This window comes from Petaurus breviceps, unplaced genomic scaffold, assembly GCF_028583685.1.
Source record: "Petaurus breviceps papuanus isolate PSGF00001 unplaced genomic scaffold, PetGlider_PUasm1.0 175, whole genome shotgun sequence".
In the NCBI taxonomy this organism is placed as follows: Eukaryota; Metazoa; Chordata; class Mammalia; order Diprotodontia; family Petauridae; genus Petaurus; species Petaurus breviceps.
The window spans coordinates 24,939,503-24,956,470 of record NW_027185764.1 but is presented as its reverse complement, the minus strand read 5'-3'; the positions used below and the strand labels follow the sequence as shown (position 1 = coordinate 24,956,470).

General features: G+C 42.1%; 1 protein-coding gene across 1 annotated transcript in view; it reads left to right on the top strand.

Moving 5' to 3' along the window:
• The window catches only part of SDR42E2 (short chain dehydrogenase/reductase family 42E, member 2), a 31,504-nt gene extending 17,123 nt beyond the window's left edge, over positions 1–14,381 (top strand). The window contains exons 8-11 of the mRNA XM_069085361.1: positions 2,263–2,328; positions 4,836–4,899; positions 6,014–6,087; positions 14,082–14,381. Of these exons, the coding sequence (XP_068941462.1) occupies positions 2,263–2,328; positions 4,836–4,899; positions 6,014–6,087; positions 14,082–14,333 (456 nt within the window). The 3' untranslated portion in view covers positions 14,334–14,381. The remainder of the gene's footprint in view (positions 1–2,262; positions 2,329–4,835; positions 4,900–6,013; positions 6,088–14,081) is intronic.
• Positions 14,382–16,968: the final 2,587 nt, after the last annotated feature.

Below are 16,968 nucleotides of genomic sequence, written 5' to 3'. Positions count from 1 at the left end.
GATCAGAGGGACCACATGGCCTAAGCATCTCAGGCCTCTGGTTCCACAGCCCTGATGCCCTTGCTCTCCATCAGGATGCCTCACATAGTCCTGCCCTGGGCACAGAATCTCTTCTGGGCAGAGTGCTCAGCTGGGATCCCAGGGTCTGCTTCCCCCCAAAACATGACATCAATTGTCAGGCCTAGGGTCTACAACCAGCCTCCTTCTCTGCTGCCAAAGTCCTAGAAACGACTTCCTCCCTTAAGTAACTGCCTCTGTGTATCTGTGTCCGTCTGGAGTGTGACTCTTTGTTTGTAGCTCCACTCCAAAGTGACATGGCTGGGGTGGGGGAGAAGGGGAAGAAATCCCCTCCTTCCTCCCAAGGGTAATTTCTTTTTCAGGGATCAGGCTCCTCCTCTGTTTCTTTCTCTTGATAAGCTCTACCTGCAGAGCTCACAACTCGGCCTTTTACTGGCCCTCAGAGGGATGGCCATTTTCTCCTATAATCCCACGAAAGAAGAGTGTTTGTTACATACTTTGTGCAGAGATCAGCAGAGGAGCACCTTGGTAACTCATTATATCAATTATTTATTCTTCGCTTTATGTGATTACTTCAACTACGTGGAAAGGCAAAACAAAACCCTTCCCTTTGTCCTTTATGTACAATCGATCAATAAACATCCATTAGGCACCTCCTGTACGCCAGGAACCCTGCTAAGCATTGTGGGCATATGGGGCACGGTGATGCAAAAAGAGGCAAAAGACAGTCCCTGCCCTAAAGGAGTTTAAAATCTAATAGTAGATGATAACCTGGAGACACTTATATAAACTGATGCCGAGCGAGGAGAGCAGAACCAGGAGAACTTTGTACACAATTACAGACACATGGTATCTGTGATGACTGACTTTGATAGACTGGGCTCTCAGCAATGCAAGGTTATAAGACAACTGCAAAAGACTCATGATGGAGAGAGATCTCCATCTCCCAGAGAAAGAGCTACAGAGTCTGAATGCAGACTGAAGCAAACCACCTGCTATCTCTCTTTTTCTTGTTTTGTTTTGTTTCCTCTTTCCCACTGTTCATTCCATTGGTTATAATCCTTCTTTAGGACCTGACTAATGTCTAATGTGAAGCTATTGGTAGATCCTATATTTGATTGCATGCCGCCATGACGGGGCAGGGTGGGGTGGTTTAGAAAGGGATTGTGGAACTGAGTATTGTAAACTAAAAGGAAATAAATAAATTAATAAAAAAATCTGATGGTAGAGGCAACATGCAAACAAACATATACAAAGCAAGCCATATTGAAGATAAACAGGAAATAATTAACCAAGGGAAGGCATGAGAATTAAGGGGGTTGGGAAAGGCTTCCTGTAGGAAGCTTTATATAAAATGAGAATAAAGAAAATAAATACAAAGTATATACAGGGTTTAGGGCAGGAGTCTGGAATCAGGAAATATAAGAGATGGTGCTTAAGCTTCAAATTCTAAGGGAAAGGCGAGGAAGGAGTGGATTCCTTAAAGGCTAGTAAGTACAAAGCACAGGCATGGCAGATAGACCGCCATGTTGGAGAGAGAGATGACTAGTTTGGTTGGATTGTATAGTGTGGCAGGACTGGAGGGACATAATAAGCACTGAAGCTAAAAAGAGATTGGGATCAAGTTAGGAAGGGCTTTAAATCTAACCAGAGGAGTTTCTATTTTATCCTATAGGGGAGAGGGGCAGCTAGGAGGTCAGTGGATAGAGCACTGGACCTGAAGTCAGGAAGACCTGAGTTCAGATTTGGCCTAAGATACTTACTAGTCGTGTGACCCTGGACAAGACACCTAATATCTGTTGCCAAACGACTGTAATATCTTTGCCAAGAAAACCTTGTGGACAATATCAGCATGCTATGGACCACAGGGTCGCAAACAGTTGGACATGAGTGAACAACTGAACAACAGGAAGAGGGAATAGGGAGCCACTGGAGTTTATTGAGTAAGGGAGTAACATGGCCACATACACTCTGAAAGACAATCGCTTTGGGAGTTTGTGGGGGATGGGCTGGAGCCAAAAATCTAGGAAAGAAGTGATATCTGTTTGAACCAAGGTAGTAACTTTCCCACAAAATCTCTCTTTCATCACCCTGGCTTGAAGTAGTATTATTCATTTCCAATACATGCTGCTCCAGGAGCTCAACTCAGGCCTAGTTGGGTGTCTGAATGACCTGATGTAAATTGAAAATGGGGAGGCTGCCATATTGTGTGCTTGACTGGTCTCTCTTCTACTTCTGTCTCAGAGTGGCCAAGCATATTACATCAATGATGGAGAGAGCGTCAACCTCTTTGAATGGATGTCCCCTCTGGTAGGTACCATATATGCCCACAGATACCCCAGGGTATGAAAATTAAATGTTCCTCCCAACCCCCATCCCTAGGGCTTATACTGGACATCAGGGCTACCTGTGTCACTGGGTCCTTGGCTTGCCCTTAAAGAGCCAAAGGAAAGTGTTTAACCATAGCCTATAAGAATCCTTTTTCCTTCCTGCATCCATCTAGGATTTCCCCAACAAGAGTTGGCCCAGAAGTTGAATATGATCTTCTTTTACTGTAAAATTAAGAGCCTAGGGAAGGCTTCCTTGATTTATTCAGATAAACACGTCTTCTCTTCTCAGTTCTGAACTCCATTTTATCTGCTCCAGTGCCACTGTAAACCAAAAACAGAAACCATGTGGAAAACAGATGTTCACACCCAACTTTAGAAATGATATTTTTCTCCCAACTGTTACCATGCCTCCACAAAAATCCCCCAAAGTATTAAAGCATTTCACAATGACGACATTTTCAAAAAAGATGTCACATCAAAGGCAGCAGCAACATCTACGGGAGGCAATGCTGTACAATGGAAAAGAACATTGGCTCTAAAGTAAGGACCATGGTTCAAATCTCACATCTGATACTACCTCAGCTGTACAATGGGAGGATTGGACTACCAGGCTTTAAGAGACTCATTAACATCTTTCGCTCATTCTGATCCTATGTCATCACTTACATGTCCCATTTTTAGCAGAGAAACCAATTCTGGAAGATTCTAATTATTTTAAAGAAATTAATTTCTACCTGCCCTTTCTAGACCTAGAGCAGAGCAATTAGGTGGCACAGTGGATAGAGTGCCACACCTGACGTCTGGAGGACCTGAGTTCAAATATGGCCCCAGACACTTAGAAGCTGTGTGACACTGGGCAAGTCACTTAACTTTGCCTCAGTTTCTTCATCTGGAAAATGATCTTGAGAAGTAAATGGCAAATCACTCCAGTGTCTTTGCCAAGAAAGTCCCCCAAAATGAGGTCCAACAAAGAGTTGCAAACAACTGAAAAACAACTGCTCAATAATAACAATACCTAGAGCGTGTGCTTAGTCCCTTAGTATCAGGACTGTTGGAATGGTGACAGGGCTAGCCCAAGCTCCACTTAATGGCCATATTGGACCCTCCTGGCTCAGAGTCAATAGTAACTGTTTCTCTTTTGACCAGCAACTCTGAGGATCTTCCCCTCCCAAGTCTGGTTTTTTGTTTGTTTGCTTAAAGGGGCCATCCCTAGACTCATTTCTTAAAGAGGCCTTCATTGAATGGGCCCTTACCTCACTCAGGGTGAGAAGCTGAAAAGACCTTAACCTAAAAGGATCTTCCATTATTACATCCTGGGCCATCTCTACTAGTCCTAAAGAATATCTGGCCACTGGACCCAGATGGCTCTGAAGGAGAAAGTGAGGTTAGTTGGGGAGACTAGGTGGCACAGTGAGTAGAGTGCTGGCCCTGGAGTGAGGAGGACCTGAGTTCGGATCCCGCCTCAGACACTTAACACACACAAACAAAAAACCTAGCCCTGTGACCTTGGGCAAGTTACTTAAGCCCAAATGCCCTCCAAAAAGCAAAAAAAAAAAGTCAACTGCAAGTTATGTCATCATTCCCTGATGCCACGGTCCTCTTAAAAAAAATGAAAGACAAACACAACAACAGACTAGGGGCAGGAGTCTGAGGCATGTCCTGTATTTTTAAAATTAGGTTTTCTCTTCTGTTTTCAATTTACCTGCCTTCTCTCCTTTCTTTTTCCTCCCCATTGAAAAAGAAAGAAAAACAAAATTCTTCCAACTCTCCTAACAAATAGGTACAGTCAAGCACAAATTCCCCACATAAGCTATATCTAAAATATATGTATACATATATATGTCTCAATCTTCACTCTAAGGCTATCATTTCTCTGTCGGGAGGTGGGTAACATGTTTCATCATGAGTCTTCTGGAATCATGGTTAGCTGATCAGAGTTCTCAAGTCTTTCAAAGTTGCCTCTACAATATTGCTACTATTGTATAAATTGTTCTCCTGATTCTACTCACTTCACTCTGCATCTGTTCGTACAAATCTTCAGTTTTCTTTGAGTCTGTCTCTTTCCTTATTTCTTATAGCAAAATAATATTGCATCACATTCATATACCATAACTTGTTCAGCAATTCCCAAATAGACTCCCCCTCAATTTCCAATTCTTTGGCACCACAAAAAGAGCTGCTACAAATATTTTTGTATCTTTATGTCCTTTTCCTCTGTTTGAACTTTTTGTGGTTTAGAACTAATAGTGGTATCACTGGGCCAAAAGCTATGCATAGCTAAGTAACTTTTTGGGCAAAGACCCAAACTATTTTCCAGAATGGTTGGTCCAGTTCACAGTTCAACCTAAAATGCAGTAAATGTCCTTTACAAAACATGAGGAAGGAAGGAAGGGAGGTGCTTTGAGTGCACCACCCCTTCTGCTTCCTCCTGATCCTCAGCCCTGAAGGGTCCTGAGCTCACTCTGCCCTTTTCTCATTTCCCTACAGTTTGATAAGATGGGATATAGCCGGCCATGGATCCAGATTCCTACTTCCTTGGCTTATGTGGCAGGTAAACAAAAAAGATTGTGTGGGGAGGAAGAGGAAAAATGAAAAGGGAGAGATGGGTTACCATGGCAGGGGTGAAGGGAACCCATCTACAAGATTATATAACCTTAGAATGATTTTTTTTTCTAATAATCCTCATGCCTAAGGCTGTGAATACTTCCCACATGGGGCTTCATTGTTCTCTCAGATTTCCAACTACAATTCTTTTTTTTAATTAGTTTTTATTGATCTATTTTCTTTTTATATCACTTTCATTTCCGAATGTATCATTCCTCAGCCTTAACCAGCAGGCCAAACCTAAGCTGTCCACGTAACAAAGAAAAAAGAAAGAAAAAAGTTTAGCAAAACTAACCATCATATGAAATTGGACAATATATGCAGTGTTCCCCCCTCCTTCCCCGCCCCCATCCCTCCCATCTCTGCAAAGAAGGGAGAAAGATACATTTTCTCATTTCTTCAGGACCAAATTTCCAACCAGAGGTCTACTTTCTGGTTTTTTTAGTGCTGGCGAGGAAGTGGTTTTTGTTTGTTTCCTTGTTTTTTAAGTAAGGAACACTCCACAAGTTTGTGTGCTGTCCTTGATCAGGAGCCAAGCTAATTTTGTTTCATTCTCATTTTCTCTGTGCTGCCAATGTAAGCACCCAAACACGGTTCTGAACAGAAGTTTTAACCTTCCTGACAGATGACTGTGGAGGCAACTGGCAACTTTTGAAGCTTCCTCATGCCTCAAATTCGCACACCTCTCCACCAGCATACAACCCCCTCATCCCTCTCCCCAGGACTATTACAAGTCAGAAAACCAGAATTTCTGCTTTATTAAACAGAAACAAATAGATGGGGTTATGTCGCCCTTCTAGATGTATTTTGAGTGGGCATCACCTAAAGAAAAATCTATGTTCTTGAGCAGTTAAATGTAAATCAGTTCATATTTTAGGTGCACTAATGGGAACCCTCTATTCAAAGGGAACCTCTAGTATATTTTTCATACAAAGAAATGAATGTTTTATAAAGCAAATCATCACCTCAATTGATGTTTTACAAATACTGGATTTACTTAAAACATAGTATACATAGCTATGATATCTAATCACCTCTTGCCCCTAATGTCTTTTTCACAGCTACAGGAATGGAGTATTTCCACCTGGTCCTGAAACCCATTTGTGATTTCCCACCTCTGTTGACCCGAAGTGAGGTAACAAACCTGAACTTGCCTCGGAAGGCCCTGATGGCTGATTTCCCTCCTTCCTTCCCTTCCTGACCCTCTTTTCTCCTCTCCTCTATTCCTCATCCCTCTGTCCCCAGGCCGTCATCCTGGAGGGGCTGCTGGGTGCATTGTGTGGGACAGTGTCAGCTCAGGATCACAATTACACTAAGGAGAGTTAGGACAACATCTCTCCTAATTGTGTTGGTTACTCTTATTCTTTAAATCTCATTTTATTTCTATTGATGTCTTTGGTTTTTACTGCTTATTCATTTCTGAATATATTCATTCCCACTTCTCTACCTAATGAGTCATGCATTGCAACAAAGATTAAAAAAAGAAAGAGAGAAGGCAACCCAGCAAAATGTCTGACAACAGATGCAATATTTCACAAACTAGCTGGTCCTTTAGCAAGGACCTCCACAGGACAGCGTCCCACTCTGTTCAACCTTATCTCCTGCCAAGGCTGTCTACTATTAGCTCATGTTGTTACTTCCTCCCTGGCCCCCAGTATAAATTCTAGCCCTCCATTACACCACACACATTCTACTTGACTTTGGCCAAATGACAATAACGTGATCCTCCAATGCTCCACTGAAGTCCCACCTTCTCCAGGAAGCCTTCCTAGACCACACTAGACCACAAAGAATGCTCCATCCTTTAAGCTCCAAGCTCACTTTATTGGGTTGACAGCACCCCTCAATTTAGTGCTGTTATACTCTAGTACTAATTTCTTAATTATTTCCTATGGATCAATCTCACCCTCCCAGCTTAAGCATGAATGCCTTGACTTCAAGGACAGTGGCCTTAATATTTCAGTTGATCAAGAGGCATTTACTAAGTACCTACTATGTGTCACCTACTAGGTGCTGGAGTAATGAAAACAAAGAAAGAAACCAATCCCTACCAGCAAGGATGTTACATTCTGGGAGGGAGGAGGGGAGATGACAACAGGTACATATGTGTATATGCAGTAGAAAGAGAAGAATAAATACAAAGAATACAGAGTAGTTAAGGTAGTCAAGGAGAGAGGGAACTAGCCATTGGGATGGGGAAGGATCAGGAAAGGCTTCTAACAGAGGGTGGTGATTAAGTTGTACCTCTAAGGAAGGGAGAGATTTTGTGAAGTAAAGAAGAAGGAATGTGTTCCAGGTATAGGAGACAGCCTGAAAAGGCACAGAGACAGAGGTGGGAAATAGATGGCCATGACATGAGTTAGGAACAGAGAGAAGGATAATTAAGATGGATTTACAGAGTGCTAGAATAATGTCCCAAAAGCTTAGAAAGATAGATTGGGTCCAGGTAGAAAAAGCTGAAAGGGGAGTGTATCTTTCGTTCTAGAGGCTATTAACTGAATAGGAGAGGGACAGAATCAGAGCTCTACAGATCTCTATTTAAGGAAAATCATGTCAGCAGCAATGTGTCCTCTGGTCACATATTTAGAACTCGAAGGGACCTCAGTTCAATGTTTCCCTTGTGCATGACGCTGGGCAAACAGTCAGTGCCAATAGATTAATTTTCAGTAAATTTGTATTGAACACTCTGAGATGGGTTGGGATGGCATCCAGGGGAAAGCTAGAAAATAGGAAGGAATTTTTCAAATTATTACTATTCAACATCCCAGTGCTGAATCTGACGTCAAAGGAATCACAGCATTTTGGAATTAGAAGAGACATTATTTGGCATCTCATCTAACCTATAAATCCCCATTGCATCACAGCTAATAGTCACCCGGCTGTGAAGGGGTCTATTAAGCTGCTAAAGCAGCCAGTTCCACCCAAGTTCAAATCCTGGCTCTTCCACTTCATACCTGAATGACCTTAAGCAAATTTCTTTACCTCTGTGGGCCTCAGTGCCGTCATCTGAAAAATGATGCGATTGGGTTATATGGGCTGAGGTCTCTGAGGTCTAAAGCAATGATTCTTTATCCCCTCAGCCAAGATATGTGCTGCTCTGGGATGTGGCTACCCTCTGCTGACCAAACTAGGCCATAGCACCCATCCTTACTTCCATCCAAGGGATACCATATATAATGCAGTGTATTTCTAGACTTCTCATGCTTTTGTGTTCAGAAGCCAGAGATATCCTAAAGGGTCTGTGAATAACCTAGGTTCTAAAGCATATTTTTGAGGCTAGGCCCTAGCAGGCTTGGAAGAGGAGGGGGAAAGGGAAAGGGAAAGGGGGAGGGAGATGAAAAGGGGGAGGGGGAGAAAGAGAATATATGTGTAAGGAAGGTAAATTAGATGGTGCGAGGGGAAATGGCCTCAAGAAGGTCTCCTTGGCCATCACTGGAATACCAAGAGGACGAATGAATCAAGAGAGTCAGAAAAGTTGCCATTAGGACTCATTCTTTTCTCTGCCATGAGCCCACCTAAAACATGACTGTGTCCATGGCTGTCCTTGCATAGAAAATATAGGAAAGACAATGGAATTTTTCTTCTCTACTTGGTCCTTCCTTTTCAGATTTGTACCTCTGGAGCTCCAGGATTCTTTTGTTAATGCTGAAAAGGGTCGAGACTGAAATTCTCAAATAAAAGAGATGATACTAGACTGTCAGTATAACATAGAGGGTAGAAAGTTGTCCTCAATGTCAGGAAAACCTGGGTTCTAGTCCTGTCTCTGACACATACTGGTTATATGATCTTGGACAAGTCACTTAAACTCTTACTGCTCTAGAGAATTCCCTAAGAGTAAAAATTGCAGAAAAAAGTGCTGATCTGAATTGGTAAAGAAAGTTTCCTCACCTGGGAGTTCCCCATGATGAGGTAGATAGGAGTGTTTGAAGCAAACAGAGCAAAAAGGATGCAGGATGTAAGATACTGAGACAGAATGCAGGATGTGACCAGCCAGAAAGTGCTCAAGGAGACTATGCACTGAAGCCCCCGACCACGGGATTATCTGTATGCATACACAAAGCACCTCAGATTACCTGACATTCCAGAACAGCTCTTCTCTTTATCTCTAAATATAACACTAGAAATTAAGAAAAGAATTACCTTCTGGAATCTCACATAGATAGTGAATGTACTAGTTTACAAACCTCCAAATTAACATATATGAATACATCCTTAAATAAAGCAGACTTGAAGTTCACACCCCTATTTTGTGCAAGGATTGCCATTTACTCAGTAGGAATTCCACAACACAGAAAACTCTTGTATAGGGTTGATAAAGTTTGCCTAGATGGTTATCAGAAGAAACAGTTAACATTACAGTCATGTGATCCTCACAACAAACCTGGGAGGTGGGTTCTATTATTAAACTGAGATAAACAGGACTTTCTTGGGGCCCTACAGCCAATAAATTTCTTGAAGCCAAATAACAAATATCTTTTCCTGTTAGGTTGTAATTTACCATAATATTCCTGACAAAAAGCATTCTGAGACCCCGTTCTTATTTCCTTCAGGGCTGATTTTGGCTTAAATCAAATCAAATCTGGATTCATAATTACTAATGGTAATATTTTAATTTCTAAGGCCCAATACTCTGAGCACTTTAAAAGATTATTATCCATAAATTCACATATTTTCTTTTTTTTTTTAAAGATATGTGGTGACAATTCCTAACTCTGAATAACCTTTTCCTCGACTTCCTTAAAGAACTGGAGTCCTGTCTCTTTTACCTTTGACACTTACCAGATAAAGAGCTGCCTTAAGCATTCCAGCTATCCATTCCTATCCTCCCGGGAATTTCAAGTTGCATATCCTAGGAAATGCATATAATGTTTTACAAACAGTTTGAAATCGCACCTGTTATCATCAGATTAACTCAAAATGTACTGAGCTAAAACATCCCAAGGCTCTAAGATGCACTGCTGCTCATGGTCCAGGCAGAGAGACCTAAGGCATCTGATTTAATGCTCGCAGAGTGTGACCAGTTTCCCCAGGCAGAAACCTCCAGAGCTTTCAGAGATACTCAAATAGCAATTAAATAACTGAATAATACAAAGAAACATTTAAATTTCATATAATAATCACAAATCACAACAACCAATATCTTTACCACAGCTAATATTTATGTAGTGTTCGATTTAATAAGGCCTTCCTACAGATTTATAGGTGTCTCCGTGTAAGATCTTGTAAGCTGAATTTGTTCTCATTTTGCAAGATGCCTAGTGGAGAAAGAAATACGGAGTGCATAGGTGATGACAAAGAGAGGGAGAAGTCCAAAAGCTTGGAGAGGCTTGTTTGGAAACCCCCTTCACAAATCACTTTTCTTGGTCCTCTAGAGACCTGGCCGTGTTGCAATAGAATACAAGGTACCTTTTCTTTAAGTCTTTAAGGACCAAATTTCTCTTTCGGCTTGCCCTAGTTTCAGAGCAAGCAACCTAGAGGGGAGCTCTAGGCACAGGAGACTGACCCATAATTAAAAGTCTGAAGCTAGTGCTCTGAAGCTGGGGCCACAGAATCACTTCTCACCACAGCATCCCACAAGAGGGAAGGAATAAGACAAGGCTTCCCAAACAAGGCATTTCTCACGCTAAGGGAATCTCCAAATGCTGAGCCCCTCTGTAACCTCACAGCCTATGTGGCCAGCTGCTAGGGGGCCCACCGCAAGAGAGGTCTTACCTAAAGTAAGTCTGAGCCAAAGACAGGTCCCTGTATAGGACCACCAGAATTGATAAGGAACAGGCGTATGTGTCATGGTGTTGTCTTGAAGGAATTTGCTTAAACCGTCTCCAAGTCATTTACTGGGGATTTTACCCAGCGGATTCTGTTCCTTATGGGAGGCCAGAGTGTCCAGTGGGCCCTACTCTATGGGAGACAAAGCACTGAACAGGGTTACATGTCTGGTCTATATACAGTTTGACAGGATAGGGGGAGGGGTTGGGGGGAAGCTACCACACTGTAAGAAAATGGTAAGGGGAAACAGAGGGGAGGGGAAGCACTGCTGTGCAATGTCACATAATCCACACGGATAAGCCAAGGGAAGAGCTGCTCTGGAACGTCAAGGAGTCCAAGGCACTCTGTGAATGCATCCAGAGAAGCCCGGGCAGAGGCCTTCAGTGCAAAGTCTTCTTGAGCACTTTCTGGCTGGTCACATCCTGCATCCTGTCTGCTCCTTCTGCCTCAACATCTATAGCCATAAAAATAATGTCTACTCCCTGTTCCGCTTCTACTCAGTGGAGCTGACTCCAGAACCAATACTCATGTTTGCTTCTCATAGGGAGGCAATTCAATTCAATTGGATACACATTTATTACCTATAATACAAAGACTTTTACAAATTGTACAAAATTTACAAAATGGAATTGTGTTAAAAGATAACACAGTACCTGCTCCCAAGGAGCTTAGAGTCTAGCAGATTGGGTAAGACATGGTCATAAAAACTATAGTACCAATAGAGGGACTCAAAATACAGTGAAGAGATTTAAGGAGGGAGAGATTTCCAACTGAGGAGAAACCAGGAAAGGCTTCTTAGATGAGGTAAGCAGCTGGGCTTTGAAAGTAAGTAGATAGTTATAACTGGGGGAAGTAAATGGTCATAATCTACCAAAATTCCAAAGAGCTCGACTGCAGGTTTTGGGTCCAGGAAGTTGCAAAGTTGGCTGCATGTGCTTGTAGGTAGAGAAGGGTGGAGCCCAAGTGATGCATCAGGAAGTATTATCATTAACTTACTGGGCCCAAATAGGGCTAAGACATGGTGGGATATGCAGGTCAGTAGCGCCGGCTCAGAGGAGGAACCGAACATCAAACCCCCTTACCTTCCCATCCCAGGTTAGACATGAAAACTCAGCGTTTCTCTAAATAAACCTACATGCTCCAAAACATAGATTCTCACCCTTTTTTGTATATGGATCCCTTTGGCAGTACCGTATGGACCTTTTCTCAGAATAATGTTTTTAAACACACAAAATAAATTATTATGCATAGGATTGCAAAGGAAACTAACAATACTGAAATACACTTTTCCAAATATTTTCCCATCTAATTTCACAGGGGCCCTCCCCCTAAAATCTATCCAAGATCCCCTTGGGGGGTCTGTGGACCTCCGGTCCACTGAAAAGGTTCTTGGCAACCCTAGCCTTTTCCCCACTTCTGTACAGACTTCTCTCTTCTCTGAATACTACAAACACAACTATACAACTCAGCTCTTTAGTGGTCCCTTTTTGTTCCAGATGAGTTAATACTGACCTCTTCACTAGATATTAAATTCCTTGAGGGTAAAAACCATGTCTTATGGTCCTTTGTGTCCTCATAGCACCAAGTATAGCGAAGACTAATAATACGTATTGGTTGACTGACAAGTAAAAGACAGATGGAATCGTGATCAGTTTCCAACTCAGAAATCAGAGAATGAGGATTCAGAGGTGGGCCTGGAACACAGGGTCCTCACCTCCCACTTGTACCTGTCATCATAGCTTCTATTCTCATTCCCTTAGTCCTGCATCTGGCAATGGCACCAGGCCGGTTCCAGACAACAGAGAGAAGAACCCTTGAGAGAAATCAGTTCTGCATAATTGCAGCAATCTGTGTAAGGAGAGCCTTTAATCAGAAGAGAAAATTTATGGCCATACTCCAGGGAAGGCCCTGGCACATTCGCCAGCTGCACAGAGCTCCCTCCCTTCCTTTAGACATTTCTGTCTAGGCTGCCCAGTTTCTGGCTTCCAGTCTATTTGAGAAGAAGTTTGGGTATGTGTCTAGGGAAGGTAATCTTTCAAAAGTCCCTTCTGTGTTGGTAGAACAGTCTAGGCAAAGCAAACCTTACAGGACAATCTAAGCTCCCCAGGGTGACCTACTCCTTGATCCCACTGCCAAGGATTTTCAATATCACCCAGCAAAATCAAGCATATGCCCAAGTATTTTTTAATTACCTGTGTGCCCAACACTGTGGGGAATTATAAAAGATGGCAAAATCTCTGAGTTCAATTTAGTTGGAAAGACAAGACTAAGCCACATATACTAGCTAAAGAGTAGTATGTGCTATGACCTGAGGCATTCTATTGGTGCTGAAGGACTTAAGAGAAGGGATAAGTCAGTATACACACAGCAGTGTGGGTAATCAAGGAAGACTTCATGGAAGAGGTGGACCTTAAAAGATGGGTGGCAGGAGGATGGCCAGAGAGGAGTAAAGACAGCATGCCAGCGCTTGCAGCTGTCCAAAGTCACAATTCTGACCTTCGGTTTCTTCATTTGTAAAATAGGGGAAAATAATATTTACTCTACCTCCTTCCCAAGGTAATGATTTTTTAGATTAATGCTTTAAACAAGGTATTAGAGAAACATGAAAACATGAAACACAGGATTTAGAGTTGACAGAGACTAAAAGGTCTCAGCCCAATCCTCCCATTTTTATAAATGAGGAAATTGAGCCCCAGAGACATACGTAACTTGCCCGAGGTGAAATAAGCAATAACAATTTAATTGTATGTCAGTCAACTTATTAAGCACTTATTAAGGGCTAATTCTGTGTCAGGCACAAAGGTAAGTGCTGGAGATATAAAGGCAAAAACACTCCCTGACTTCAAGGACCCCATACTCTAATGGGAGAGATAACTTGTAAACAATTGAGTTCATATCTGGCCTCAGACACTTGCTAGCTATGTGGCCCTGGGCAAGTCACTTCATCCTGTTTGCCTCAGTTTCCTCATCAGTAAAATGAGTTAGAGAAGGAAATGACAAACCACTCCAGTATCTTTGCCAAGAAAACCCCAAGTGGGATCACGAAGAGTTGAATACGACTGAAAAACAAATCTCTGAAACCTCTGAGGTTTCCTTCCTGAATTATCCCTCCTTGGAGTTTTTCCCTCAATAGCATTTTCAGGGAAAGGTCTTTTGATCCTTCCTTCTACCCCCTAGCTCACAAGGGCTTCAGTGATTTCTATATTGGAAAAAATTAGCTATAACTTTCACAAAAACACATGAGGCTTCAGCCTGCCTAACATCAGGACCACCTCCCAGCAGACAGGGTTGGGCTACATCTCCTTCTTCTCCCACTCCATCCCACTTTTCCCAAAGGCTCCCTCTAGCCTCTTAACCCCTCAGGTGTGGAGTATCGCCGTGACTCACACCTTCCAGATCCGAAAGGCCCGTGACCAACTTGGCTACATTCCGGAGAAGTTTACCTTTGCTGACTCAGTAGACCACTATATCCAGAACTGGCACAAGCAGCAGCGCCACGGCCCAGGGCTTCTGAGATTCCTGATGGTCCTCATCTGCCTCCTTGGGGCACTCTTGCTTTCCCTGTACCTCCTGGACCCCTCATTCCTGGGGCTTTCCCGCGGAGACCACATGTGACAGTCACTGTCCAAACACTACAGGCTCCTGTCAATTCCGCAGAGTCTAGATCTGAAATAAAATGGTCTAGTTTAGGAACCAAGGGAAATAGGGAAACAGCAGTCATGGGCCCATAGCAACAGTATAACAAGACTTATCCAGCATTCAGAAGGAGGTAAGAGGGCACGAGCTATGAGATGGCATCCAGATTCTTTTCAGGAGGTCCAAAAACATATCCCATTGCCTTTTTCCTCTTATTTCAAGACTTGGCTTAATATCTACAAATTTAGCTCAAGGGTTAACCTTTTTGTGTGTTGCAAACCCCTTCTCAGAATGTTATTTTTAAAAAATCATAATTGAAGGAAATACTAAATTTCAGTTAGAGGTTAGCAAGAATAAAGATGTAATTTTTTTTTAAAAAAAAGTTCATGGACACGCCCCCCCCCCAATCTATCCAAGGGCCTGTTGGGAATCTGTGGACCCCAAGTTAAGAACACCATTTTAAAACCAATTTAGCATCCTGATTTAGACCCAATTTAACTGCATCCCATTTGATCCACCCCCTTAACTTAACTCTTATTTATCTACACCTGAGGGTCCCTCCTATGTCCCAAGCTATAGCATTGCTTAATCATTGCTTAATTGCTTAATTATTAATTAAATAATCTTAATCTTGGCTGCATTTCCTATTCAACAGAAATTGTGCCTCAAGTCACTTTGGTACCAATTTTTGGATCTGATTTTTTTCCATCTGTAAAAGAATATGTATATAACCATGTGTAATATACATGTGTACATAGAATAAAGAATATATAAATATATACAATCTCAGTGATTCCAGTTTGTGGCTGATCCACTGGTCTAAACAAAGAATTTTGTGAGCACATGCACAGGACTCCAAAATTTGGACTGTGCCCTGTCCTTCCATTCTCTCCTCTCAGTATTTAATCCCTCACTAGACAAAGGAAGGGTTGGTACAAATTTTGGAGGGGGCATAAATGTTTCTACCTTATTTGCAAGGCTAAAATATGTGTATAGTCTTGGGAGGGCATATAGGAAGTTTGTATGTGTATATGTATGTGTTCATGTGTGTGTCTTGCTCACAGAAGTTATCATTCTGAAAGTGGGCCATAATTTGAGAATTCAACTGTAAGAGATTCCTGCTGAATCCAGTTATTGCCAGTCATGTCTCTTTCTTCAACCAATTAGCTCTACTAGAAAAAGAGATAGCCATTTCTGCTACTCTCCTAGTGTCTGAGCATCAATGGGTACATTAGGTACCATCCCAAATACTTTTGAAGTCTCTAGTAGGCTTCATAGTAACTAGAAAGGGCAATGAAATTCTTCTCTTCCCATTGTATGTGATGACCTTTGAGATCTGTATCTCTGGAGTTCCAAGGCCTTCCTTTCTTTGGTTAATGATAAAAACGGCTAAAACTAGGGGGCCACTCATGGAATCTTCAGAGACCATGAGCACTCAGCATTTAGTCATCTCAGAAATTATTGGGGCTAAGCTAGCGTGGCATTCTCTATAGGAGTGACTGGCATCATAAGGCTTTTCTATTCACTACTAGTGGACAGAGAGATGACCTTGAAAACATGAAAGTTCAACTCTGTATCTGACATACAGGCTACATGACCCTGACCTGACAATCTCTCAGTGCTCTAGGCAGTTCTCTGAGACTAGAAGGTGTTGATCTGCATTTGTAGAGGGGGTTTCCTCATCTGGAATTCTCATATACCAGTGAACTCAAGGTCTATTCCTATCCCTGTCCTACCTACTGGATCTGAGAATAAACTGTGAGTTATGAGTGCTGGGATTGAGCCTTTCAGCTCCCTAAGACTATAAGTTTTAGAGAAGTTAATACCTGTACTGGTAAAGGGAATGTCTGCACCCCAGAGTTCCCAATACCAATGAAATCATAGGTTCAGTCTCCATCACCCCCACAAACAGTTGGGTGGATTACTCACTTTTGCTGCTTAGGTGAACCAATGAACCAAAAAGCATTGGAAAGGCAAATCAAGAGGCTTCACAGAAATAGCACTTAACCCCTTCTCAACTGTAGAATATGACAGTCAGATGGTTTCCCAGCTACACTGGAGTGTGGTAAAGTGAAGATTTCTTTTGAGAATGTGTCATATGTCTAAGTCCCTGACTTAGTATTTTGGGGATTGATGAAATCAATGCAATGTCATTGGCAAACAACTATATGGAATCTTTTTTCCATTAGGACTCTCACTGTCCATTATGGTGGCAAATGCCTTTGGCAAGTATACTCCCTGTTTTATGCCTTACTTGTTAATAATAATCAGTTGTTTCCATTGTTAATTCTCTTAAGAAATCTTATATAGTCTTAATATGTACATAGCCAGCCATAGAAGAGTCTTTAAAGATGAGTTTTATGCTACCAAATCAAATGTTCTTTTTCTAGTTAATAAACTATAAAACCAGTAAGATCTTGCATTCTTTGTACATTTCAATCAGTTATATGACTATAAAGATGTAGTGTGGGAGTGGCTAGGTGGCACAGTGAATAGAGCACTGGCCCTGGAGTCAGGAGGACCTGAGTTCAAATCCAGCCTCAGACACTTAACATAAAACTAGTCATGTGACGTTGGGCAAGTCACTTAACCCCAATTGCCCTACCTTCCCCCC